This window comes from Lutjanus erythropterus, chromosome 23, assembly GCF_056507025.1.
Source record: "Lutjanus erythropterus isolate fLutEry1 chromosome 23, fLutEry1.hap2, whole genome shotgun sequence".
NCBI lineage: Eukaryota > Metazoa > Chordata > Actinopteri > Lutjaniformes > Lutjanidae > Lutjanus > Lutjanus erythropterus.
This window is the reverse complement of record NC_139339.1, coordinates 2,992,221-3,019,499: the sequence shown is the minus strand read 5'-3', so window position 1 is coordinate 3,019,499 and position 27,279 is coordinate 2,992,221. Positions and strand designations below refer to the sequence as shown.

At 40.9% G+C, this 27,279-nt stretch overlaps 1 protein-coding gene across 1 annotated transcript; it reads right to left on the bottom strand.

Annotated features, from left to right (window-relative positions):
- LOC146305362 (uncharacterized) lies at positions 1 to 26,156 on the bottom strand. Its single transcript, XM_084712942.1, has 14 exons — positions 25,991 to 26,156; positions 11,873 to 12,369; positions 11,239 to 11,409; positions 11,006 to 11,067; positions 8,430 to 8,532; positions 8,195 to 8,280; positions 7,491 to 7,591; positions 5,884 to 5,954; positions 4,926 to 5,033; positions 4,693 to 4,763; positions 4,367 to 4,484; positions 4,088 to 4,252; positions 3,121 to 3,216; positions 1 to 3,012 (listed from the first exon to the last, which is right to left on the bottom strand). The coding sequence occupies exons 2-14, from the start codon at positions 12,179 to 12,181 to the stop codon at positions 712 to 714; spliced, it is 3,762 nt and encodes a 1,253-aa protein (XP_084569068.1). The 5' UTR covers positions 12,182 to 12,369; positions 25,991 to 26,156; the 3' UTR covers positions 1 to 711.
- Between the last annotated feature and the right edge of the window lie 1,123 nt (positions 26,157 to 27,279).

Genomic DNA, 27,279 nt, shown 5'->3' with positions numbered 1-27,279 from the left:
AATTTGTGTATTTTTCATTTATTTATTTATTTACATTTCTTGATGCATTTCTGCTTCATTATGCAATAGATGATACAAAGGCAGATAAATACAGAAGCAAACGGGGGGCAAAATGCAAAGTAAAATAATATACAAAAAATAAATAACTTATAATTAAAATAATAAATAAATGGAAATAAATGGGAAAAGTACATAAATAAGTAAATTAACACAAAGTTAAATAAATACAGAAGCAAATCAAAACAGAAATATTATTCTGTCACATTTTATTTTTAATGTTATTTTTTGGTGCATTTAATGACGTATTAATTAATTTATTTGGCAATTTATTTCTTATTTTGACAGTCACAGTCTTCACTGTTCTTCATCTTGGAATGCAGCCTCTGTGGTCTTCCAGATCACATAATGAACACTTTCTAAAGTGTATTGTGTGCATGGAATGGAATGCATTCTTTTACCACCAGCATGTTTTAAGTTTGAAAACACAGGAGATGAATTTGTATTGGAATGGAGCCTTTCAGTCTCAACAGTGTCAGTGCTTCATATTGGAATGTATCCTCCTTTAAAATTGCTAAACTTTAAGACTTTTGCTCAGGAATGCCTCCTTTCTTCCAACATAAATATTGGAATGACTCCACCTCCTGCAAAAAAGGACAGAGTAGGAGACACTTCTTAGATTTCATGTTGGAATGCAGCCTCAGATTGCTCCTGTTATCTCCAGCTTGGCCTGGTGGACTTGCTAGAGTCCTTAGAGTGAGTTGACTTGTCGGAGAAGCTGCCGCTGTTGTTCCGCCGGTGACCTTTAGGGGGAGCCAGCGAGTCATGAAGCGGGGAGCGAGGAGGTACCCTGATGCTTTGAGACCTCGTCAGTGGGGAGGCGGAGGAGGAGGAGGGGTTGAGGAGATCTGAGGATCGGGAGGTGGCGGAGCCCCTCATGGAGCCCGTTCGGGTCAAAGGTGAGGAGGTGCTGGGTGGAGCGATGGAGGAGGTCTTGGGGGAGGATGAGTGAGGAGGAGCAAGTGTGGTGTGGGTTCGTCTGAAAGAAGAGGAGGCGGTGCTTCGGGCAAAACTTGGAAGCGGTGATGATGACGTGGTAGTGGTTTTGTGCAAAGGAGTAGCAGGGGCACTGACGCTCCCTCCTCCTCCACTTCCTTGAGCGAGCGCCCGCAGCGTGGAGCGACATATCTTCTCCTCCGGCTGGGATCTGGGTTTAGTTAAAGGCTTTCGGACGGATGGCTTCCGTTGCAAATCCTGGTTTTGCTCCCGGACCGATGAAACCTTGTGGTCCGTCGAATCCTTGGGATCCGGCGTCTTGTTGATGCTGGAGCGTCGGGATGACGGTGCGGTTGAGGGCCTGTCTCCTCGCCGCAGGGAGGTGCTGTTGAGGGTGGAGACGTTTTGACCAGAAGGTGCTGTGGTGCTGGAGGAGCCCCGCTGGCTGCTAGGAGGCTTGTCGGAACGTTTGCCCAGAGACAGAGCCCCTCGGTTGGATCTGGAGATGGGAACAACCCTCCTCATGCCCTGATTCTCAGAGTTCGTAAGGGTGCGGACAGGCTTGGGTTTGTTGGCGGCAGAGGAGGCGTTTGGGGTTGCGGGTCGAGTTTTAGAGGTAGGGAGGTTCTTGTTGGACGGTTTGGACGAAGTTGTTGGTTCTGCTTTCCCATTGGTGGAAGCTGCTTCTGGATTTTCATCAGCTGCTTGACAGGAAGTCTCATTTCTGTCATCTGTTGATAGTTCTGGGACTGTCTCATTGGTGGAACATTGAATACTTGTGTCTTCAGCGTCCTCAGAGGCAACTGCGGTGAGAATAGGCCCTTCACTGGCTGGGTGCCACCTGGGGTCGTCGGAGCGGGAGACAGGCACCGGTTGGCTGCTGATGGGTTCAGGCACTGGCTTCTCGTTGGCTGGCTGGGGTTCTGAAGGCGTGCGATTGGCTGGGGCAGAGGAAGCTTGCTGACTCCCTACCTGATTGTCACTTCCACACTGATCTGTCTCAGTTTGCGCAGGTGCATTGACTTCGTCCACTGCCTCGCACACGCCCGTCACGCACCATACAACCACCTTGTCCTCTCGTGCCTCGTCTTCCTCTCCTTTCCGTGACGAGGAAGAGCTTGTCTCAGAAATCTGCACATCTGATTTTTCAGTGTTCCCACTCTGAACTTTGGATTTGTCAGCTCCTTCCTCTTCCAGGTCTGTGATCACCACATCGTCCTGGTGATGTCCATGGAGGTGACTGGTTTGAGGCCTTTGGGTGGTGACCTTATCGAACACTTTCAGCTCAGGCACCAGTGTACATTTCTCTAAAACCACAGACATGTTGCCTGTCGTAGCAGTGCTGCGATCAAATTTCTCATCACTGCAGGCGATCCTTCTGCTAACATCCTGATCAGCTTTAGAAAGTTCCCCTCTCAAACCAGACTGAGTCTGATGGTCTGAAAGTGTTCCCTGGCTGATAACACCCAGTCCGAGTCGATCTTTTCCATTGTTGTTGTGGTCAGATTGCTGGTTTGCATCAGAGGTAGGTTTGATTGTAACTTTATTTGTAGAATTGATGGTGTTTAATCGAGTCTGGGTAGCATCAGAGCTGAGGTAAGTGGCGGTTGTATGGTTTGCACTTTTGCAGGTTTGAGGCTGCTGGTTTTGGGGGAAGCTGAACATTGTGACTCTTGGACTTCGCGGGCGAGTCTGAGGCGATAGTCCTGGACTTCTGAGCCCCGGTTCAGGTGAGGCTGATGAAAGAAAGAAAGATGTCCTTGCCTCTTTCTGATCAGGGGTCGCCATCCCCAGGAGCGTGCTCAGTTCGCGTTCAGCAGCAAGAGAAGGCGAGCTGGATGGAGAGTTTCGGGAGCGTCGTAAGCTCCCCGAGCGTCCCAGGGCATTGCTGTTTAGGGGTGATCTGGGGCGGGGCTTAGGGCTCAGAAACTCCACCAGCAGCCCGGCGTCATTGTGTCGTGACATGACAGCTGACATGTCTGTCTCGCTGCTGCACCGCAACCCGAAGGCTCCTCCTACCTACAACAGAATCAGACAGTAGTAATTAGAATTAATTACTTAATCGGTCAAAATTCAGTTTCATTTATGGGTTATTAACATCCCTGGTTGTTTGTGTGTTCCTCCTACCTCCTCACCCCCGGCCCAGGAGTGCCTCTTCTGTTCCTCCAGCTCCTGTATCCGCCGGCGACGGGCTGCCTCCTTCGCCTCCCTCTCCAGGTTCTCCTTCAGAGATAAAGACGGACAGAGAAGAGTGACTTTTACGTCTTTTCTCTGCCATCATTATTTCACCACTTAACTGCTGTATCTCTCTTTGACCACCAGCTGGCAGCAGAGATCAGCTGTGTTTTAAAATATGCAAGTGACAAAGTTCATACCATGTGAATTCACATTTCATGATACTTCCTACTTCTATTCCACTGCATACATTTGCCTGACAGCTTTAGTTACAGAACAAAATGAGATTTTACATACAAACCATATGAAGAACTTTAAATACATGAAGAATTGTGAGAAAAACCTACCAAAAACACTAAAAATAAAATTTGAGCTTAAAGATTAATCAGTTATCAAAAAAGTATCACCAACTGTTCTGAAAACTAATAAATGGTGCAAAAATCCCTGAGACATTTCAGTGTTTCAGCGACACTTTGCAGCTTTTTCTCTTCTTTAATGAAAGTAAACAAAACAATTTTGAGGTTTAGACTGTTGGGTGTAAAAAAAAGTCACTTTGGGGATAATTGTGACATGATTTCTGATTTTTATTTTATGTTCTACAAATCAAACAATAGATGAATCAAGAAAATAACCAGCAAATTGATACATAATGAAAATTATCATTAGTTGCAGCCCAATATAAACAATCAAAAGTTAGCTAAAATTGCTTCTTTTGTCCAACCAACAGTCCAAAACCAAAACAATCTTTATGTACTGCATCAAAGAAAAGGGACAAATCTCAATTTAAGAAGCTGTAACCAGCAAATATTTCACTTTTTTCCTCAAAAAATGATTATTCGATTATAAAAATAGTTGACAATTCATTTTCTTTCAACTGACTAACTGATTAATGGACTAATCGTTGCAGATCGTATCGTACCCTGACAGCAGCGGTGAACCTGGAGCAGAAGGTGTTGAAGATGCTGAAGCAGTCGTCCAGTCTAAATGTCTCTCTGTCTTCGCAGAAGAAGTCGATCAGCTCGCTGCCCTCCCTCCTCAGCTGCTGCCGACCGCTGCGCAGCGAGCACAGAGACGACGTGGCCGACTGGGACAAAAAACAAAAAAAAACAAAACAATTTAGCAACAAAAACACAAGGCTGTATTGGTACTTTCACTGAAGTAAAGTATCTGAGAACTTCCACCACTGTGTGTGTGTCACCTGCAGGAAGTTGTCCAGTTGCTGCAGCAGCTCCGTGTCTCTCTGGACATTCTCCTCTACTGAGCGCGTGCGAGTCATCAGCCAATGCAGGTCAGCGTCCAGCGTTTCCAAGGAGATTCTGAAGAAAGAAAAACATTAAAATAATGAGACACATGAGAGAAACAAAAGTAGAGCAAACAAAGTAATGTCTCTATTTTGTCAATGTATTTAGGAGGAGGAACACGAAGATGATGGGATATGTAGTCTTAATTTACAGAATTAAAGTGTGTAACTAATGGGAAATGTAGTTTTTATTGTCAGTGTTTAATGTGAACATGAAGTCTGACCTGGCTGCAGGCTGAACGTGACTCAACTTCAGAGGAAACTCCAACAACTTGTCGTCTTTTTTCTGGGCTTCCTGAAAGAGGAGAAAGTCTTTTTTTAATCCACCGTTTAATATTTATCACCATTTTTTGATTTCATGGACACACTCTCTCTCACACACACACACACACACACACACACACACACACACACACACACACACACACACACACACACACACACACAGGTTACTGACCAGAGCGACAAAGTGCAGCAGGTTCATGCCCGGCTTGTTGGCCTTGGTGTCAGCCAGAGACAGAAGGGACGACAGCTTGAAGCCGACTGCGTTTCCTGCATAACCTCCCTGCAACACACACACGACATACACACACAACAACAACAACAACAACAACAACACACCAGACACAAAACAACACATGCAACACAACATAACAACACACAGAGCACAGAAATTAGACATAAATCCTCTTCAGTTTTTAGCACAATTATCTTTATAGATGCAGTCAGAAAAAAATATTAACCCTCCTTATGTCCAGCAGTGGAAAGTAACTGAGTACATTTACTCAACTAGTTTTAAGTTACATGTACTTTACTTTATATTTCTACTCGACCATATTTTAGGGAAAGTTTTGCGCTTTTACTCCACTACATTTATGCAGTTAATAGCTATTTTGCTACTTTTGCTATTTTACATGCAAAACATATTAGCGCTGAACAATTAATCAAAATTTTATCGAAACTGCAATATGGCCAACGGCGATTTTCAAATCACAGGAGGCGCAATATGTGCTAAATGCAAAATGTGTGTGAAAGTACCATTTTAAATTAAATATTGTGCTGCAGAAATGTCCCGGCTTACATATCATATTTTTTTACATACTTAAGAAAACAGATTCTTGCAAAAATCACACCATCGTGTGATGTTCAAACTCACAAAACCTTTTTAAAAGTCATACGTTTCAAAAGATGAAGTGCAAAATGATGCAGAAGATAGAGAGAATATTTCTATTACAAAAAAACATGTTTCAATATTTAAGAAGATGCTACAGAACACAAATGACACTGGCAGACAGCGGAGGATCAGAGTGGAAATTAAAGAGGAAAACAGTGTGTAAAGGGTTGAACTGAACAGTTTGTGGTCCAGCTTTTTGTTTCTCGTCTAATTATTCATGAATGCAGTTTGTTTGACTCACAGCGTTGAGGATGTTTCCAGCCTGCAGCACCAGGTGGAGAACAGCATGGAGCTCCTCACAACACATTAACTCTGGAGGAGGAGGAGGAGGAGGAGGAGGAGGAGGAGGAGGAGAAGTCTTTATTTTGCATCAGTACACAAACAAACAAACAAACTGCTGAAAACCATCAGGTGGAAACAGATCAGAGAAATGAAAGAGACATACAAACAGAAATAAAGTGGAAAACATTTCAAACACACAGTAAAAAAAAAAAAAAAGATAACAAGGAGCTTATAATCCTAAAAATCCCTGTGTGCAGCAGAGTGTGTGAGTGTGTGTGTGGTGTCAGTGACAGTGTTAGCATGTAGAGGGTTAGTTAACAGTTATCAACTTTACACACACACACACACACACACACACACACACACACACACACACACACACACACACACACACACACACACACACAGAGCTAAAAATATCCCAGGTGTTAGTTTGTATTGTCTGAGGGTGTGAGACTGTTTGATAAAGTGTTTGACTGCAGGTTTTATGAAGCTGGCGTCTCATTTTGCATAAAAAAACGATGGAAAACAAAACAACAAACAAACAAAAAAAAACCCACTGAAATTTGACATTTTTAAAGAGGTAAATCTGGTGTTATTCTGTATTTTGTGAAATGACAAATACACGACTTTATCTACAGGCCCTGTCACACCAGCAACAAAAGCATTAAAAACATTCAGTTTCCTAAAATTTTATTTTTTTATTTGTCAGGTTAAGGATTTATGAACTTTTTTTCAAAAAACAAAAAAAATGAAATCACTTTCAATTCGAGGGCTACAGAGTAGAGCTTGAGATGTGTGTCTGAATCTGACGGGTTTGCGTCGGGTCGGGCCGTATTTCTCACATATTTCATGGGTCTGGTCATTTTTCTCCCAATTTTTAGTGTTTCCAATTCAAAGTCCCCCCATGTATTATCACTGTCAACTCCTGCTGTTTGGTACATAGAGGGAGGCTTGTTAAGAAAAATGTCGGGCTGTAATCCCGTTCGGGCTGAAATATATGCTAATGAGGAACGGGTGCGGGTCGGGTTCGGACAGAAGCTTGTAAGGCTTGGGCCTTTTCGGGCTCAACTTTTCAGGCCCGATTAAAGTTCTACAACAGAGCAGGTGCCAACTGAAAAACAAAAAATACCTGCCAGTCGGAAAGTACAAGGTGAGACATCAAGTTGGAGGAAACAAGAATTGTTAGCAAGCTAGCTAAGATTGGCAATAAATACATGTATTGTGCGTCCAACATGTAATACATGCATTCAGCTAGCTCTTATTAAAAGCAGAAGAAAATGAGACAAAACTCAAGTTTATGTATTAATAATAATAATAATAATAATAATAATAATAACAATAATTTAGCTCATGCCTTAATCAACAATTAATATTTTACACTTTATTTTGGTTAAACTTATTTTGGTGATTCAGAATGAGATATTTCAAGATTTGATACATTTACAAAACTTTAAGCAGACACATTCAGTGTTGGTTTTGGTCTTTTGAGGGATTTTCTGACAGATTTGTTGCCTAAACCGGATCCATGCAGAGATCTGTGTACAGATGTTCAGATGTTGTTACCTTTGGTGGCTGTGCGAAGGATCTTAATGTCTCGTTTCATGGCCTCACTCACTCCAGGAAACTCCTCTTTCAACAGCATGGACTCAATACGGACTGAGTAACTGTACAGAGAGGAAAATAAATAAGTAATCCCATATTTTATATATGAGGGTAACTCATGAGAAAGTGACAAGGAAGGGGAACAAACACACGAGAATGGTCCCATGCTATCTATGTACACATGTAACTATGTTGTGTATTAACTCAAACCATAAATAAATTAATTGTAAACCAGAGTGCATGTTGGGTATTCTCCAAATTAAGAGCACATTTCCCATCAGCCCATCAGCTTCATGTCCCATCTGCTGTTACCAAAACCTCTGAACGATAAAGCTTCATTTGTTCTGGAAGAAGAGCCTCTGCAGTGTGTTTTTAAGTCTTTATTCTTTATAAAAATGCCCGTTAGCTCTCACAGTGTGGCTGCTTGCCTTCCAGGGAGCCTCATAAAAACCGCAGTTTGAAAAACCACATTGTGTGAATGAAACTAATGAACAACAAAAACAAGTTCTGCAGGTAACCAGTGGTAGAACTGATGTGAACATGTTAGAATGTTCTACGACGACTCCTCCTTTATTACAATATTTAATTTTATTTCATAATGTGCTGCTGTATTTAAATGAAATAAAACTCAGTCAAACTACAGTAATAAGAACACGGCCTCTCACCTGGGGAGCTGAATCAGCAGGTACACAAAGGAATCAGCCAATGAGAGCTTAGAGACGTCTCCTCGGTACGACTTCAGCTTCTTCACCTTCAGGAGAGAAAAACAGATGAAGAAAATACTAACATGATGACGTTAAAGTGTGTGTGTGTGTGTGTGTGTGTGTGTGTGTGTGTGTGTGTGTGTGTGTGTGTGTGTGTGTGTGTGTGTGTGTGTGTGAGTGTGTGTGTGTGTGTCACCTCCTCTAGCTCCGGCAGCAGTTTGAGCAGCTCTCTCAGAGGCTCCGCCCCGTAAGGCTCACTGTTGCCATGGTGAATATCATCTACTATCGCCTGATTGGACCTGAGGGAGGAAGAGATTGAACATTTAATTAGCAGCAATAAATCTATGCTAAATTGATGAGTTGAATATTTTAATAATTGATTAATTGTTTTAAAGCATTTATAATATTAATATATTAATAATTCTCTGCTTCCAGCTTCTTAAATGTGAGGATTTCCACTGTTTAGGTAATTTTAAAGTCAATGTCTTGACAGTTCAGGAACAATTTTTCTCAGTTTTTCTTTTATAGAATAAAGATTAATTAAGTCCCATACAGACAGACCATGTGTGTGTCTGAAATAGATCAGAAGCTTGTTGTTAATGATCTTTAGCAGCTCTGAGGGATAATTTGAATTCCACAGGGTGTGAAAATAACTGATGTGAATATGTTTCTGCTGAACTGATGGATTCAGACCAGCTGAAGGGAAACAAAAAACAGCCAGAAGCCAAATTGAGATCACAGATACAAGAAATTAGTTTTCTTTGCAGGGTGGCTGCTGCTGCTCGTTGACACCCTGGAGGGTTTTATACCCCATCTGGTCTGGGATCACGTCAGGATCATCCAGTGTAAGAGCCCGCTGCAGCCCGAAACCGGAGGAGTGAAGGAAGGAGGAAAGATGGAGGCGAGGGTGTCATTTTATTGTTTGAGACTGATTATCTGCCTGAAGTCTCTCTGAACGCTGTCCTCCTCCCGTCCTGCCACCATGATTGATGAAATGTTGATGCACTGATTCTCGCTGCCGTAGTTTATATAACATGAGGTTCTGTTCTTGTTTCTACTTCAGACAGAGCTGTCACTCTCTCTCTGCATCTCCCTCATGCCTGTATGTCTGACAGTGTGTTTGGAAAGCACTCAGTCTGAACATATTGATGCTGTCAAAACAACACAAACACACTCAGGACACTTGATGATCCCGCTGCCTTCCTTCGGAGTTACAAAACCAAACCACTGTGTAAGCAGACTCAGACTAGATTTTCATTTGAAATACAGAATTGTAATGGCAGTTTTAAGTTTCTAGACATTTTGTCTCTCATTGTTGCACCTATTTCACCTCTTTCTTCTTGTGTCTTGCTGTGACTGTTTTGCACCTCTTTGTAGTTGTTCAGTGTCTCTTTGTAGTTGTTTTGCATTGCTTTGTGGACATTTTGTGTCTCTTTCTTGCTGTTTTGTTTCTGCTTGTGGTTGTTTTGCATGTTGCCCTTTTTGTGCCTTTTAGTTGTTTGGCCTCTCTTTGTGGCAGTTTTATATCTCTTTGTAGTTGTTCTGCGTTTCCTTGTGGTTGTTTTAAGGCCCCTTGGTGTTTCTTAGTAGTTGTTTTGTGTTTCTTTGTAGTTGTTTTGCATCTCTTTGGGGTCCTCTTGCGCCACTTTGTGGCAGTTTTGCATCTCACTGTTTTCTCTTTGTTTTGCATTTTCATGTGGCAGGTGTGCATCTCTTAGTAGTTGTTTTGCATGTCTTTGTGGCCATTTTGTGTCTTTTTGTTGTTGTTTTGAGTGTCTTTGTGGTTGTTTTAAGAGTCTTTTGTGCCTCTTTGTTGCAGTTTTGCTTCCCCTTGTGTCCCTTTTCTTGTTGCCGTCTCTGTTTTGCGTATCTTTGTGGCAGTTTTGCATCTCTTTGTAGTTGTTTTTCTTCTCTTTGTAGCTCGTCTGTACCTCTGTGTGGTTGTTTTGCATCTTTGTAGTTGTTATGGCCCTCTTGTGGCCATTTTGCTCCTCTCTTTTTAAAATATGTTTATATAATTATAGGTATATCAAATGCATTATATTTCAAATGATTATTAAGATCTTTTAGTGATATTTTGCAAGTGAAGCCCAGGGGCCTGAGGGGTCAGAGGGCCCCTGGCTGGGTAAGCTTGTTCAGCATTCCCTCACCCTATTCCTCTAATGTGACTTGAAACCAGTCACATGTCATGAGCGTCTGTGCCTGCATCCTTGAACAACATGTCAGCATCACCACCTCTGTTTACCCATAACACCCCTGGATGAGGGCGAGGACACACATCACGCCAACACCCTCTCCGTCAGACAGGAGCAGGTATTCAGGTCTACAGGATGCCATGAACGTGTAAACTCCTATAACTGACACGAACTGAAGGTTTATCGAAGCTTTGCAGCGTCTGAGTCACATTCAGCTCACATCACTCTGACCACTAACACAGAAATTAACTGCTGTTGTCCCAGGAGGAGAGTATAGAGAAACTCAGCAAACTGCTCATGACCCTTTCTTTATTTTCTACTAAACTCTGACCTTAAGAAATTCTTTCTTTGTGGCACTGCAGAGCCAACTGGTTAGTGTTCAGCTTAAGAAAAAAGAAGACTCTGATAAAACAACTTTCTGGGTCATATATTTATCATCTAACAGGTATTTATAGGAACACATCAGACTATTTTCTGATGTGTTAGTAGGGAAATATTTTGCTTCAGGCAGCAGTGAAAAATCTCAGCAGAGGTTAAAAGTGTTTGTTTGTGGTCACAGTCACGAAACAAGATTTACCTCTTGAACTGTTTCAGGAAAATCCCGATGTTCATCCCTCGCTTCGAGTCCAGGATGGAGACCTGGAGAAGAGAGAGAGAGAGAGAGAGAGAGAGGCAGAGGGACAGAGAGGGGTGGAGGTGAGCAGGTGTCAGGTGGAGGTCAGAGCCCAGGTGGAAACTGTCCACACACACCTTCAACAAACAGCAGCACACGCCACCCTGTATCACACACACACACACGCGAGCACACACCTCCTCTTTGGTCTCTCTGAATGAGCTCCTGGTCTTCCCTCCCCTGCTGGGCGTGGTTTTCTCATTTGATTGACTGTCGTTCTGACCAAACAGCTCCTCGATGGTCTGCACGTCGATCTGGTACTGCTGCTGCACTCGGCCCTGAGTCCACAGGTTGGCCCGCCCCTTCACCTGTGACACACAGAAAAAAAATGGCTTCGAATGTCTGGTTTTGTCTAAAACAGTTTAAGATCAAAGAAGAATAAGAAAAGCAGAAAATATTCGCATTTAAGGAGCTGGAACATCTTAATTTTTCACCATTTTGCTTGAAACTCAAACTCCATTGAAAATTCTGTCAATTTAAAGTTTTAATTTCTTTTAATAAAAGCATCAAACCTAAAAACAAATAGTTCACACATATTCTGAAGAGTAAAAACGTTCTAGTAAATTCAGCTCAAGAAAGTGACCAAAATGCCCGGGTTAAAAAAGGTGACTCAAAACTCAAAACTTTATTGATGCAGCAGCTTTTTTTCCAGATCAGATGTGTGAGCCGAACTTCTCATGTCCAAATAATCAATAAATGGATCAGTAGTAATCAGGTCAGGACTAATATTACAACAAAGAACAACAAACACACGTGATTACAATGCTCTACCTGATCCTCTGGTATCGTTTTCCAGAAGAAACTCCTCACTCTCTTCTTCTTCCTCAGGCCTCCTACAGGGTCTCCTAGCCCTGGAAGCAGGGGTGGCATGGGAGGAGGAGGTGGAGGAGGAAGAAGAGGAGGAGGAGGTGGAGGAGGAGGGGGAGCCGGTGTCGTCCGGTTGTCCTCGATATCAGCAAATCCCAATGGAGGACGAGGAGGAGAGGGAGGAGATGTCGGCACGGCGACGGCCACGCCGCCCTCCTGGAGGGAGAAACCCTCCCTCTCATTGGCCGGGGAGACGCTGCCCATCACATGCATCCCCGCGGCCGACTGGACGGGAGCAGAGAGGGGAGGCGGAGGGTTTGGTGGCGGACGGGTCGGTCACCGAGCTGATGGGTGACCATGACGACAGGTGTGGTGACGAAGATGAAGGTGGGTCATCGCTTAAGGAACATCAGAGGTCGTTGGAGGGTCAAAGGTCAGATCCAAAGGTCAGGATGGGAGAGCTGGAGAGAAATCAAGAAAAAGTTCATGAAAAAAACATCTTACTTAAAGAAATACTGTGTTGAAATCAAGCACCAACCTCCAGGGCTGAAAAATTATGCCGACACTGAAGTGACAAACGGTGCAGTTCCTCAAATGACCACTTGAGGCTCCAAACACAAGTCAATCCCCATAGACTCCAATATTAAAATGACCAAGTTTATAGCAGAAATAAACATGTTTACAGGCTGATAAAAAAGGACAGATTTGGTCTCTACAGATAATATCCCCGTTCCTGATGACCTCCACCTCTTTGCACATTTTTTGATAAGATATGAGTTAGCGGAGTCAGGAGCTGCCAAGATGGCGATGCCTGGAGCCACAACGCTGAGAGCTTCAAAACGGCTCTTCAGAGACTTATGGGTGACGTCACAGAGACTAAGTCCATGTTAAAGGTGGTTAGCTTAGCTTAGCATTGAGACAGGAAACAGGCTCTGTCCAAAGGTAAAAAAAATCTGTTTACCAGCATCTCTAAAGCTCACTAATTAACACGTTGTATCTCATTTATTTCTTGTGGTGTGCATAAGACTGTCATAACCATGTCATGACACCTGTCATGAACATGAAAGAGCTTTTATGAATGTTTATGGCAGTTATCATTAAGTGTCATTCAGTCTATTATGTAATTTTAATGCAAATATGACATTGTTTGAGATGTCTTTGTTATGACAACATTGAGGACAACATAATGACATTATGATAAAAAATATAAATGTAAAAAATAAAGTGTTTACAGATGTTTTCTGTCAATCAAATAATTTATGACTTGACTAATTGTTTCTGCTGTACAATATCTCCCTTTGAAATGTAGTTTAGTAGGAGAAATCAACAGAAAATGGAAATAATTTAATTCCTCTAACACTGCCTCTGAAGCTAATTTCAGCTGCTGCTGAACCAAAAACACAAAAATAAAATCTGAAAAAAGTACATTTTTGGAGCTTCTGCCCCCCTGCAACATGCAGGCAGTGACCTGATTTTAATTTAGTTGCACTTTGAAAAGTTATCCAGGACATTTCTCAGGAAGTGTCTCCTCAGTTTAATAAATAATTTATTTAAAAAAAAATAATAACTCATCATATCAGAGGAGGAACTGAGCTGTTCAGCTAAATGTTCACTGAGACTCCTGCAGAGAGATGAATGAGTCGGAAAAATCCAGCTGGCGCACGACCACGTTGGACTTCATCTGTTTTATTCATACTGACTCCACTCTTTCAAGTGTGTGTGTCTTGTGATTAAGTGAATGTTAATTAAACATTTAAAACTTTACGTAATGTTAAATATTTACTTTTGTGTCATGTATGTGTGTTTTGCTGTCGTCTTTTTTCACCACTGAAACTCGATGTGTTTGTTTTCTCTGAACGATCAAACAGCTTCAGCCTCACGTTTCTTCATCACTGTCATCCTCACACACACACACACACACACACAAGCACGCACACACACACACACACACACACACAGACAGACACTTCATTCACACCTCAAACATCACGAGTCGAGTGTGAAACCACCTGTTGTTCAAAGGTGGTTCTGTTGTCGTCTGTACTGTGACTCCAGGTCACGTTTTGAACAAAAAGACCAGAGAGAGCTCATTCACTGTTTATCTGTGATTATTTAACTGTATAAAACAGAAAATTACCCTGAAATATTTCAATTCTGAACCATAAACCTTCAAGTTTAACTCTAGCTTTACTTGCTGCAAAAGTAACGGCTAACTGCTGCTAACTGTATCTTAGCTGCTGTTAGCTCAGTTAGCTGTGCAATTCGCGATCCTATCCCTGGGCTGGAAAACACTCCCGTTCTAGAAGTGTAAACATCAACACCCCAGAGTTACCTGCTACGACCACTAGCTGCATGGCTAACTGAGCTAACTGGCTAACGGCAGCTGCACATAGCAGCAGCTAACAGTTAGCATTAAGTAAAGTTATCTGTCTATCAGGAAAGTGATGGATGGATAACTGTCATTTCCTGGAAAACAATCAAAAAATGTTGATGTCATGACGTCACTTCTATCAGCTCCTGTTTACTCCTCCTCCACCTCTCATTATATTTCTTTGTTAAAAACATTTCTATCTGTTCTACTCACAATAAAAAGAACTTTATTTTATTAATGCTCGACTGCTTTGTTTACTTCACTACAGAGACATGACTTGAACCAGGACGTCCATATTTGGGTAACATGGACTAAATTCCTGCACTGCTTAATTATTCAACACACACACTGAAACTCACACACACACACACACACACACACACACACACACACACACACACACACACACACACACACACACACACACACGGACTGAGTCCCCTGTGTGAAGTTCTGGATACATGTCGACAAAGATATACACTTCCTGCTGATGAATTAGAGATGAGTGTGTGTGTGTGTGTGTGTGTGTGTGTGTGTGTGTGTGTCTGTGTGTATGTGTGTGTGTGTGAGCAAGAGTGTTACATAACTTAATCTCACATCTCTGTGTGATCGCCCGATTTCTTCCATCAAACCTCCAACTTAATCATGCTAACAATGTGTGTGTGTGTGTGTGTGTGTGTGTGTGTGTGTGTGTGTGTGTGTGTGTGTGTGTGTCCTGGCCTGATTACTCCTGATCCATTTATTTATTTGGGGAAAGACCACTGCTTCCAAACTCCATTTATAAATGTAGTAATTTTATGTTGCTTTGCTCCTGGAGAAAAGCAGGTGATTAATCAGACATGAATTAACATTTATTTTAAATTTCTTGGGTCTGCTGATGAATTCGTCTCACATCTGATCCTGAAAAACACCTGTTTTTATCACTTTTATTCTGAAGGTTTTTTTTTTTATTTTTTACATAAGTTTGTCTGTTTTCAGTGTAAATGTGATTAGTTTAATTGGGAACTCGGAATTTGGACGTGGTTCTCCTTCTGTTCTTTATGTTAATTGAAAGTCAAATTACAGATGTAAGAAAAGGTGGTCAACTTACAATTTTATATCATTATATCTTAGTTTAATTAAATTCTTACAAATATTCTTATCTATTTACTGTATAAAGTTTCCCCGGTTGTTTAAGTATTACTGGCAGGGATATATTTTCTGTTATTTGTTTGTTTGTGCCAGTGCAGAATACAAACATCTTAAATACAGTTACAATGATTAGTCAATTAATCATTTAGTTGATCAATAGAAATTGAATTAGTCATTTTTAAATAAATTATCAAGCAAAAATAGAATCTTTGGGTTTTTACCTGTTAGATGGACAAAAAAAGTATGTTACCTTTTACATGTTACATTTTTCACAATTTATTTAGACTGATTCATATATCAGCAGATTAATCTATAATAAAAATATTTGTCAACTGCAACAATTGTTTTTGTTTTTAAAAACAGATTTACATTTTTTTTTTTACTTTTTGTGTTACAACAGCAAAAAGTTACTTTGGTTCAGATTTAGCCTTTTCATAAAGATTTTTTTTTTTTTTAAATATCTACATTTTGTTCAGCTGAATTTATTAACACATCTTAAAGCTTCAGAAAGTTTTTCATATAATTCTTCAGTTTTTAAACATTTGGTAAAAAGAGACAGAAAACACTAAATTACCAGAATTTTTAATGGAGTTTGGTTCATCATTCTCTCCCTTGTAGAAAAAGAATGCAAAGACTCTGTGTGTGTGTGTTTCAGATGCCAGGGAGTGGGGCTGCCATGTGCTACCGTGGCAACCAGAGTGCTACTGATCGCCGTGGTAACAGAGCGGGTTACAAACAATGACAGTTTGTTTACTTGGCAGACAACAAAATCAGGGTCACTGTGTGTGTGTGTGTGTGTGTGTGTGTGTGTGTGTGTGTGTGTGTGTATGTGTGTGTGTGTGTGTAGGTCAGACTATTGATATGAACCACACTGTCGCCTCTTCCTGATATTTTTTCAGGATTTTTTTTCTCTGCCTCCATGTTGTCTCATCTCTCATCTTCAAAGGTTTTTATTAAACAAAAGGTTCGGATGACTCAAACTCCACGGACCGTGACATCACTGACATCATCCAATCACGCGACTCGGAATGTAAAAATAGAACAGGGCCAAAAATCCTGACCTGGTTCACACAAAGGGTTACGATTGGTTAACTGATGGTAGAACTTCACAGTAACAATTACAAGTACTACTATTAATACTATTATTGCTGTTGTTCAGGTCTGTGCAGTATTGATTATAAATAATCTCAATATTTATATTTTTAGGCTACTTCTGATACACAATACATATTTCATCACCCATTTTCTATAAAATAGCATGCTTGAATTCTATTACACGATAAAAAAAAAGATCAGATCAATCAATTTTAAAATAAAAAACAATTCATTACCATGCTTCACTGGGTGGAAATTTCACTATTTTTTTTGTCTTTAAATCAATCAATCAATCAATCAAGAAATTGCGCACAACAAAGGAGGGAACAGTTGGACAAACTAATAAACCTAACAATGAACATAAAACACTTAGAGCTACAATGAATTAATCAATCAATCAATTCATTGTTCTGAGTCATTTTCCAATAAAAAATTCTCAAATCATTTGAGGTAATTGGTAACTGTATCAGAGTACATTTTTAAAGTAATCCTCCCAACCCTGGTAACTACAGCTCCATTGTTGTAATAACGAGTATCAACAGCTGCAGTTAAACTCTTCAGCTCAGATTTATGAGACCCGATTGGCTCACGAGTTCTCACATCAGCTCCAGATGCTTTCACGACTTTCGTCTGGCAACGACACCTTCGGGTGACACAGTGCTGAAGGCTGGCTCAGTTTTCAGATGCATGCTGGGAAATGTGCTGTGACGGTGTGATTCTCCTGAGCTGAGGAACACTCGAGAGCGAGTTCGCCTCTCTCTGAGCCGACCGACCCAGTTATGATCCCTCTCTCTTTCCTCCCTCCCTCCATACATCCATCCATTTTCATCTCCTCCAGCCTCCGCTCCACATTCCCTCCACGGTGTCGCCCTGACCTCGATACACACACACACACACACACACACACACGCACACACACACACACACACACACACGCACGCACAGAGGCAGAGAAAGCTAGGATCAACGCTGCAGACCAACTGACAGAAAGAGTGGATGAGTAACTGACAGTGACAGTGCGTGAAAACCCTCTGATCTTCCTCCTCCTCATGTTTTGTCCTCCTCTAATGATTATCCTGACAAACTGTCCCCACACACACACACACACACACACACACACACACACACACACACACACACACACACAGTTTAGATGTGTAAACTGTCAGCTGAACAATCAGCCTGAAGAACAGTGTGTTAGAGAAGAAGAAGAACAGAGCTGGTTTAACAGGATTACTGTGGTTTGTCTGCAGATGTATTCAGCAACTGTTTGTTCTCAGCATGGCTTCAAATTAACATCATGCAGGCAGATAAAAGTGTCTATGTCTGGGCAATATATCGATATATTATATTGTGATATGAGACTAGATATCATCTTAAACTTTGGATATCATGATATATCTTTTTCTTGGTTTTAAAAGCTGCATTACAGTAAAGTGATGTCATTTTTGACTATTTTATCTGTTCTGTTTTTTGTCTAAAGTCACTAACTCATTATGTCCACATTACTGATGATTATTTATCAAAAATCTCATTGCGTTAATTAGGGATGTTAATCAAATGTAACCAACTAAAAATGTATGAATCAATAATTTTAGAGATAAAATTACTGAGATGGTCTGAAAAGTCTGTGAATCTAGTGACAAATTTGCCAAGTTGTTCAGAAGAAATGTGCAATTTGAGGTAGCTTCTGGATGATGATGATCGGGTTAGCGAGTCTCTGGTTACTACAGCAACCACCAAACAACCAAAGCGCCGGACAGGGAAGCCAACATGGCCGCAGGTGAAAGTGTTCAGTAAAACTCGCACAAGAGTCGCTGCAAACCTGTTTGAGAAATAATGAACAGACAAATATTTACACTACAAATTCATCTGACCTCTCCTCTGTCTCACACACACACACACACACACACACACACACACACACACACACACACACACACACACACACACAGGACTAATGATGACTCATGCCAGGTGATAAGATCTAATTACACAAGAGAAGATTAATGAAGCAAAGCTCATGTGGAAGTGATGTCAGCCAGAGCTTTTAAAACTTTACAAACATTTTTCTCCAAAAAACCCACAAAAACATATAAATAAAGCTACGTTTTTATCTATATGTTACGTTGCATCTACTTCAGGCACGGATGGCCATCAGTGGTACTCAGATCGTTTACTTAAAGGGATAGTTCACCCAAAAATCAAAATTCAGTCATGATATATTCATCTTTATACCAACTGAAGGTCTGAGGTTTCACAGGAAAACAGAGCTGCAAAACTAGGGCCGAACAATTTTGAAAAAAAAATCTAATTGCAATTATTTTGACTGATATTGCATTTGTGATATTAAAGGTAATGATATCTCTGTCTTAAAAGCTTTTAACACACATTTTTGTCTTTAACAAATATTGCACCTCCTGTGATTTGAAAAGCCACATTGTGATTTTGATAAAATTGTGCAGCCCTGGTTAGCAGACCTGCCAAAGCAGTCCAGCTGCAGAGAAAAACTGATTTATGAGGTGCTGTTAAATATTTTCAAACCAAAGCTAAGAGCCACACAGACAGGGTGGGGACAATAAGTTTACTACAAGAAAAATAAAGTCACAAAACTGCACTAGGACTCCCCTATATACTAAATATTTTCTGGATTTTTTTGGTACGAAACATTGCAAATAAATATAATGTAAGTTAGACACTGTCGGGAGTCCTTTAGCAACTTTTTGATCTACTCACCCCCCCGTCTTACACACCTGTCTAAACTAATAAAAGTGCAAAGTGTTCATTTGTTCTAAGTCACAAAACTGTCACCTGCACAAGTTTTCAGGTGACTCAGCAGTCGACAGGTGTGTCTCAGACAAAGAGGACGGTGAACACAGGAAGCTGATGAAGGACGTTGTGTGAAACCGCCTCCAGCTCAATTAAATAAGACAAAACACCTCAAAATAAACCACTGAGTGTCCACATTCTCCAGTCTTAAAAATATCTAATCACCACAGTGAAAACCTGTCTGGACCATAAGGACTGATGTCAAAGGGGTTTCTGGTTTATTTGACCTGCAGCAAAAGGGCTGAAACATACAAAACCAGCCTGACCACGATCAACTCGCTGCTGACAGCACTGTCAGTCTTCTTAATGCTTTTTCCAACATCCAGCAGCTGCGATTTCAGAGCTGAAGTTTCTCCAGTGACTCGACGGAAAAAAAACGCTTATTGGCTTTTTAATATGAAACTGAAGAAAGTTCTGGATCCAAACTGGTGAGTCGGGGACAAAATAAGTGCTGGTTTGCTGCTCGTTCTGCTGAAGGAAAGAGGACAAACGAGACACTCAGACCGTCGTGTCTAATCCGCGGCGGTTGACACTGAGGTTGAGTTCAGATAGTTTCCAGCCTGAGACGAATGTCTGTGGACGGAGAGACGCTCAGATCCTCCTTCACTGTCCCATCTGACCACGATCTGTTCATACAGTTTCTGCAGGTGACGCTCTTATACAGTCAGAGACGGAGATCATTTTTAAATATTCTGTATATAAATGCAACAATCATTGTTTACTAATCTAGCTAGTTGGCTTGCATTTTGCTAATATTAGCTACCGGTAGAGATGTTTTCTAGGGTCTGACCTGCCAATTCAAATATTCATTAAATACTATTTTATTTGAGGAGACACATCAACACAGGTTGTTTATTCTGCAGCCAGAACAGGAGGTGAGATTTTAACTGTCAGTCTGTGAGCAGCAGTCTGCAGCTGGCTAACATTAGCATGTAGAGCTGGAAAGTTTACGGCTGTTCTGCGACATCGTCAGCTGCTTAGCTGCTGCGTCTCCTTACAGACGGTCTGTCGTCTCTTTCTCATTTGAGATTTCAACACTTCTGAAATGTGTGTATGTGTAATATGTAAATGTCTATACACACCACAGAGTGGTAATTTAACAGTTCCAGGCACCGGTATCAGTATCAGTCCAAATGTGAACGGTACCCAGTAGGGTTGGGTGATATCTACCAAACTGTCATAGAACGAAACACTGCGATGCACGATGATATCATTCTTGTATTTCTGTTAGGTGCTGCAGAAATAAAGCCAAAAATAACTGAAATTTACAAAATAAAATAACTTTTTTTGCCCCTAAATTCATGCTTTCACTGGGCTGTAAACAGTGACTAAATAAGCTGTGATGTGGGTGCAGCTCAATGGTCACAGTGGATGATGGCATCATCCATTGGGCCAAACCTGGTACCCAACCCGACTGTTCAGCCATTATAAAAAAAAAAAAGACTGACTCCTTTTTCTGATTATTAAAACAAACTATAAACATAAAATTTGTCACTCCTGGGCTGCAAGAAAGAACTCAATCAGAAGACCATCAGTTACAGCAGGCAGAGAGAGAAAAGAAACACGCATTTCGATGAATTATTACTATAATAACATCTCTGACACCTTGTCAGCACAGAAACGTCTGAAAACAACCTGACAGCATCACACTGAAGCTGTTACTGGAGCTCCAAAGGCTGAATTAGATGAGCAACTGCTCCAGACAGCAACATATGAGTCACAGCAGGCTTTAAATTCATTTTTTTCTCTCTCTCTCTTGTGATTTCTTTGGGTTTACAGGCTGGTTGTTACTCAGCAGTGTGCAGATTAGCTTCCACACTTTCTCCAACAGTGACAGATCTCCTCACGCCTCAGTCTGAGGATTACAGCAGCTGGTCAGCAGACTGCACACTGTCAGACTGAATATAGGAGGTTCAGGCTGCAGAACAAGAGCATACAGTTTTCCAGAAAATGACTGAAAATGCATACAAGTCAAAAACCCTCCACAGGCTATCCTGAAAATATCTAGGAACTGTTCCAGAGGTAGAAAAAAAACTTACATCAAACTAAGAAAACATCCAAGAATCTTCTGAGAAATAACCAAAAGATATCAAAGAAGACATTCATGGAATGTATTCTAAAATAACCAATAAAAATCCAAGACACTACCCAGGAATCTGCTGAGAAATTACCAACACACAACTAAGAAACTAGCCACATATCTATGCATAAATGACCAGAAATATCTAAGAAAAGCTCCAAGAATCTACTAAAAAAATGAGCTATAAACATTGAAAAAAACATCCAGAATGTATCCAGAAATGTCCAAGTATATAGAAGAAGAAACCACCCAAGAATCTCCTGAGAAATAGAAATGACCAGTAAACAAGCTACCTAACAATCCAAAAAAAACCATCCATAAATCTACTGAGAAATAAGAAATAAATATCCAAGAAACCATCCGAGAATCTCTCCTGAAATCACCAGCAACTATCTAAAAAACAATGTACGAATTGCTTCCAGAAACTATTTCAAAGTGTATCCAAAAACTGTCCAGAATCACAGGTGCTGGACACAACGGACACAAATACACCGTCACCCTGGAAACTCCAGTGAAATTCCTTGAGGAGGAGAAGACCTCTTATTTACCAGACAAACAACAGTAAACACGTGTGTGTGTGTGTGTGTGTGTGTGTGTGTGTGTGTGTGTGTGTGTGTGTGTGTTGTGATGGTAATGGGGGGGGGCGACGACCCCCCACATTGATGTGGCTCAGTAAAGCATCTGAACTGCTTTTTAAACAACATTAGCATGAAAAACACAGAAGATTTGGCTGCGTTTTTCGGCTCTGATGTGCCAAAAAAAGTGTTAAAAAGTGCAGAAATCCTTTAAATCTCTTCCACGGCTCGACTGAGCGACTGATGGCTCTTTTTCTTCGACAGAAGAAGTGAGAGAGAGATTAAGTTTACCGCTGTGTTTTACAGTCAGGGACGCTCGAGCAAAGCAAATGGCTGGCTGGGCATCGCTTGTCTCTGGGGTTACCATGGCGACAGAAAGCTTAAGACAGACAGACAGACAATCACAAATAGCATCCTCTTGTATCTAAAATGCCATCCTGTGGCATCTTCACCGGAGCTCCAGGCGGGTCAGGGGGTCAGGCTGAACACTCAACCCGCTGAGAGAGCACCGTGGCCTGGCTACAGTCTGCTGGGAGGCCTGGGGGAAGAACCAGGAGGACACACAACCACACACACACATTTGTCTGCTGGAGAAAAAAAATCACGATCCATCCAGGAATGAATGATTTAATGAATCAAAGAGACGGACATATTTAAGGTCTCTCAGTTCTCAGTAATTGACTCTTTTCACTAACAGAACCTTGGTTAACTTTCTCCTTTCCTGTTTCCTGAACACGTTTTTTTCCCAAAGATGGTGAAGTCATGACCCGCCCTGCTCTGCCTCTGAGCAGCCTACCCTGATATCTTTACCCTATCCAATCACACTCCTCATACTTAGACCTACTCAGATCCAACCCAACCCAAACAACACAAACCAACAAAGGAAACGAGTACTAACTAATCAGCATCAGTCAGGCAGGTCATGACTTCACCATCCTGAGAAAAAAGTATTCCCTGTAATTAAATATGCTATGTGCTCTCAGCTTGTCTATGATGAAAAGAAAATCAGTCAAACATGACACTTTCCTAAAAATAAGTGACACGATTGTTTAATTTAGCAGCTAAAACAATGACGTCTGGCGAGGTTCATGGTTTGAGGCTCATTTAGTCGATCAGAAAAGTCCTTATCAGCCGAAAACTGGAAGAGAAATTAATCCAGGACCTCTGATTTCAACTTTCTGTGCATAAATACTATTTCGATTGTGTATTCTTCACTGACTTCTGCCCTCCTCACTTTGCACAGACACAAGGTTAGTTTAAATTATTGACTTGTTCATTGGTTCTCTTCCAGGTTTGACTTTCTAATTAAACAGCGTGTGAAAGTAACTCCGGCAGCAGAGGCAAGTGTCCGGTTTTTCCGTTGGCACATAAATACAGAATGAGCTGCTGTAAAAACTGCTATAAACGCAGCTTGATTGATTTCACTTTTGCCAAATTCACCAGAGGACAAAGATTCAGGAACGATCAAAGATCAGGTTGCACAAGTGTCCCAGCAAGCAAGACATAATTAAATTAATCGATTTCTGATTGCAGCCTGGTGTGGCAATGTCTCCCTGGCAAACAGTCAAAGAAACAGTGTTATTAGTAAGGAAGCACATTTTTTAAATTAAAAAAGAAAACAAGTTACAGGTTTAATCCCCCAGCAGCTGATCCACCCTTGAGCAACACACACCCTTGACATGAGCATTAGGTTAATGTTTATAAATCAAAGGTTATAAAAGATGTGTAGCATCTACATGACCACCAAAACTGCACGGATGAATAAGATTAAGCTAATCAAGTTATTAATGACCATATTTTCATGGTTTTCTCAGTGACAATGACACAGTTCTGTCTGTGACCTGCATGCAGGTGAGTTTGAGTTGTATGTTGACACATAAGTGAGTTTTAACAGCCTGAGGACTGAAAAAACCTGCAAAATACTAATGTAGAAAAACACACTTTTCTCTCTGCAAATAGACCGTAGTGTGTGATTCTGCATGCAGTTAATCCAACATCCTCATACCCGAATGACAAAATAGGCCCATTACCAACTGCAACTATTAGTTCAGTCAATTAATTGTTTCAATCAAAAAATGTGGTTAATGTTTGGTTAATTTGGTGGTTCATGTTGTCAGAGGGCAGCAGTTTGGTTTGGTTTAGGCATCAAAACTACTTGATTAGGTTTAGTACAAATGAAACGTAACATAACGTCATCTATCCGGAAATAACCACTAAATACAACGCAACATAACGTAACGTAACGTTAACATGGTCAAAATCAACTTTTGGTTTCACATTACACTTTGTTTCACCCCAATATCCCTTAATGCAGACTTTGTTGCTGCTTATATTACGTCACCTGACTTCGTCCTTTGCTCCTGTCATATTTACTACGGCCACTAGAGGTGCTGTAAAGCTGCTTGTACAGACGACCTACAGTACAATGCAGATTAGTACTCAAATAAGTAGACTGATTCATCGGCAGATTGGTGGAAATAATAAAAAAAAAGTGTTGTGAGTATCTGCTCAACATTAAAACATGTTTCTTGCTTCCTTGTTCATTATAAACGACACATGGTGGTTTTGTTTGTTTTTTGACAGCCGACTGAACATAAGCACTTTACTTCAGGCTCTGGCAATTTGCGATGTGCACGTTCCTTCATAATGAAATATAAATATAATCAGAAAATCCCCCCAAAGTAAGATTATTTGATCAGGAGCAGTCACAGTGAAGCTGGAGACACAATAGACGAGAGGCTAAGAGGCTTATAATGGAAATATAATATTAATCACCACAAAAACTTTCACTACTGATGATGAATAACAAGCTGATGACGCCTTTATAAAACACAGGTGTCACAGGTTCAAAGCTGCATGTCTTTCATCTCGCTTTCTCCCTTTTATTTACTTTCCAACTCAACTGACATTTATTTTCTCCTGCAGAGAAGATTGTTCTTCTCTATTTCTCTGCAGAAATCTGCATTAAAAAGAAGATACCAAAGAATAAAAAGTGCTCAACACTGTGATATGACCATGAGTGTAATGAGCACCAAAAGCACACTGCAGGGAAACTGTAGAAGTATTATAGTAATATCAAAAACCAAGGCTTTAGAAGTACAGATACTGCCAGTAATTCTAGGAAAATTTGAGAAATACTACAGATTAAACACCATAGATTCTCAGTATCATTCTGTGAATATTACATTTATAGTCACTAAAGCGATAATACAGGACAAAAAGTACCAAAGATATGATATAATCATGTTTAAAATATTATAGAGCCACTAGATAAAGAAAAAGCACTATTAAATCGGTAAAATACTCCACTATTGTAGAAGATAAACACCATAAACACAAGATAAATAAACATGATTCTGAACAGCAAAGACAAACTGTAGGTCTCTACACCAAAGACCTCAAACACAACAACCTACAACTGTGGGAATATCATGGGACATGAATACCACAAACATACTGCAAAAAATACTATGAATATTGTAAGAATACCACAGAAGAGTAAACAACAGACTAGCAGCACAACAGCTCCATATAGGACTGCTGAATAAATATTTATGTGGCCTATAGATGCACCAAAGAGCTAAAATAAATAACCTCACTGTTGAGGTAAATACATCAAAGTAAACTGGAGGAAAATTCTAGAAATATTACAACACTGCCATGAGAGAGAAAATTATCTGAAAGTGTCATTATACTGATTAAAACCACAGACACATTCATACGCATATAAAGTATCATATATTCAGCCGAAATATAACAGAGTTTAGACACCACAGTATATATCACTATAGGGCTATTGGAGAGGCTGATTTTAGTCTCATTTCAAGAATTAGTGGAAATTTGAGTGCAGTTTGGTTTGGAGTGAAGTGTCACCGAGTTTAACAGCTTGTTAAACACGCAGAGGTAATTCCGAGCAGCGCTAAAACGAACTGACTGTCACAGGGAACTCAACAGGGCTGAGAGAGGATGAAGTGTGGCGTGTGGATCCCGTCTAAACTTACCGGAGAGGACGGCTCCAGCGGCGCGGACGCTCCTGCGCGGAACCCCCGTTTGAAAATGTCCAATTTTACGACAAAACAAGATTTACCGATCCAGTTTGGCTCCTGCTCGCATCCACAGGCAGCGCGCGCTCAGCAGTCCAACTACACACTGACACCGGCGGGGGGGGGGCGCGTGTCAGTGTGCGCGCGCTGGAGGGAGAGAGAGAGGGAGAGCGAGAGAGAGAGAGGTGGGGACCCCGGGCAGCCTGCGCATGCGTGACCACTCAGGTGGAAGGGAAAGCACTTTCTCTCTAGTACACGCCCACCTGCTAGAAACACACACACACACACACACTCAAGTCTTTAATGGCAAATTTACTAACTGTGTGTGTGTGTGTGTGTGTGTGTGTGTGTGTGTGTGTGTGTAGCTGAGATAAGCTCTACCTGCCCCTCCCTTGGCAAAAGGAGCCATACAGTTAGTCAGGCTTCCCTCCTCTCACACATGTTATCGTTTCATGTGTCAGCAGTTTTTCTTCCTCTTAAAAAAAAGGAAAAAGCTGAAATATCATCAATAAGCCAATAAACCAAAAATTACTGATAAAAAAAACACAAATTGATGACAAACAGCACTTCAGCACTAGTTTATAACAGGCTGTACTTTCTGGCAAATCAGTGCTTTGAGCTAATTGCTAACATTAATTGCTAATTGCTGACATTAAAGCAACTATAAGGAACTTTTTGTTCATTTGGTTGATTTTGGAGCCACCGGTGGACAAAATCACAAAATATGATGTCAAAAAGCCGGCACCAACACAAACTACACTACACTGATGCTAATGGGAATGTCGATAGTTTCCAGGTATGTGGGCATAAATCAAAGTAACTGAAATGTTGCTGGATGAAAAGTTAGATAACCAAAGTTGTTACCATTCATCCTGAAGAAAGCATGAATGTGAACCAAATTTTATGGCAATTCATCCAGTGGTCATTTTTAACTAAAGTGGTGGAACATTTTTATGCTGCTAGCATTACTATAAACCAGAAATATAATAAATGAGCAAACTGAGGTGAAACTGACACAAACTTCTTGAAAAGACACCAAACAACACATCAGAAATTAGGAGCAAACCTTTGTAAAGTTGTAAAACACACCACCCACTCCTGAAAAGTTTTAAATAAAGCAAAAACAAAAAGTGAATGTATTTTAGTGTGTGCTGACCTCTGACCTTCAGTCCAACTTGTCGTCTCCTCAGTCCAGACACAAAGTTAATGAAAACTTCTCAGTTCTACATTTGATTCCAAAGGATGAA

Excerpts from the sequence above, each read along its gene's own strand:
- LOC146305362 (XM_084712942.1), bottom strand. The coding sequence starts at position 12,181 with ATGCATGTGATGGGCAGCGTCTCCCCGGCCAATGAGAGGGAGGGTTTC. Across the intron at positions 5,955-7,490 it reads CCTTCGCACAGCCACCAAAG|AGTTAATGTGTTGTGAGGAG; the intron begins GTAACAACATCT and ends CTCCTCCTCCAG. Across the intron at positions 5,034-5,883 it reads CTGGAAACATCCTCAACGCT|GGAGGTTATGCAGGAAACGC; the intron begins GTGAGTCAAACA and ends TGTGTGTTGCAG.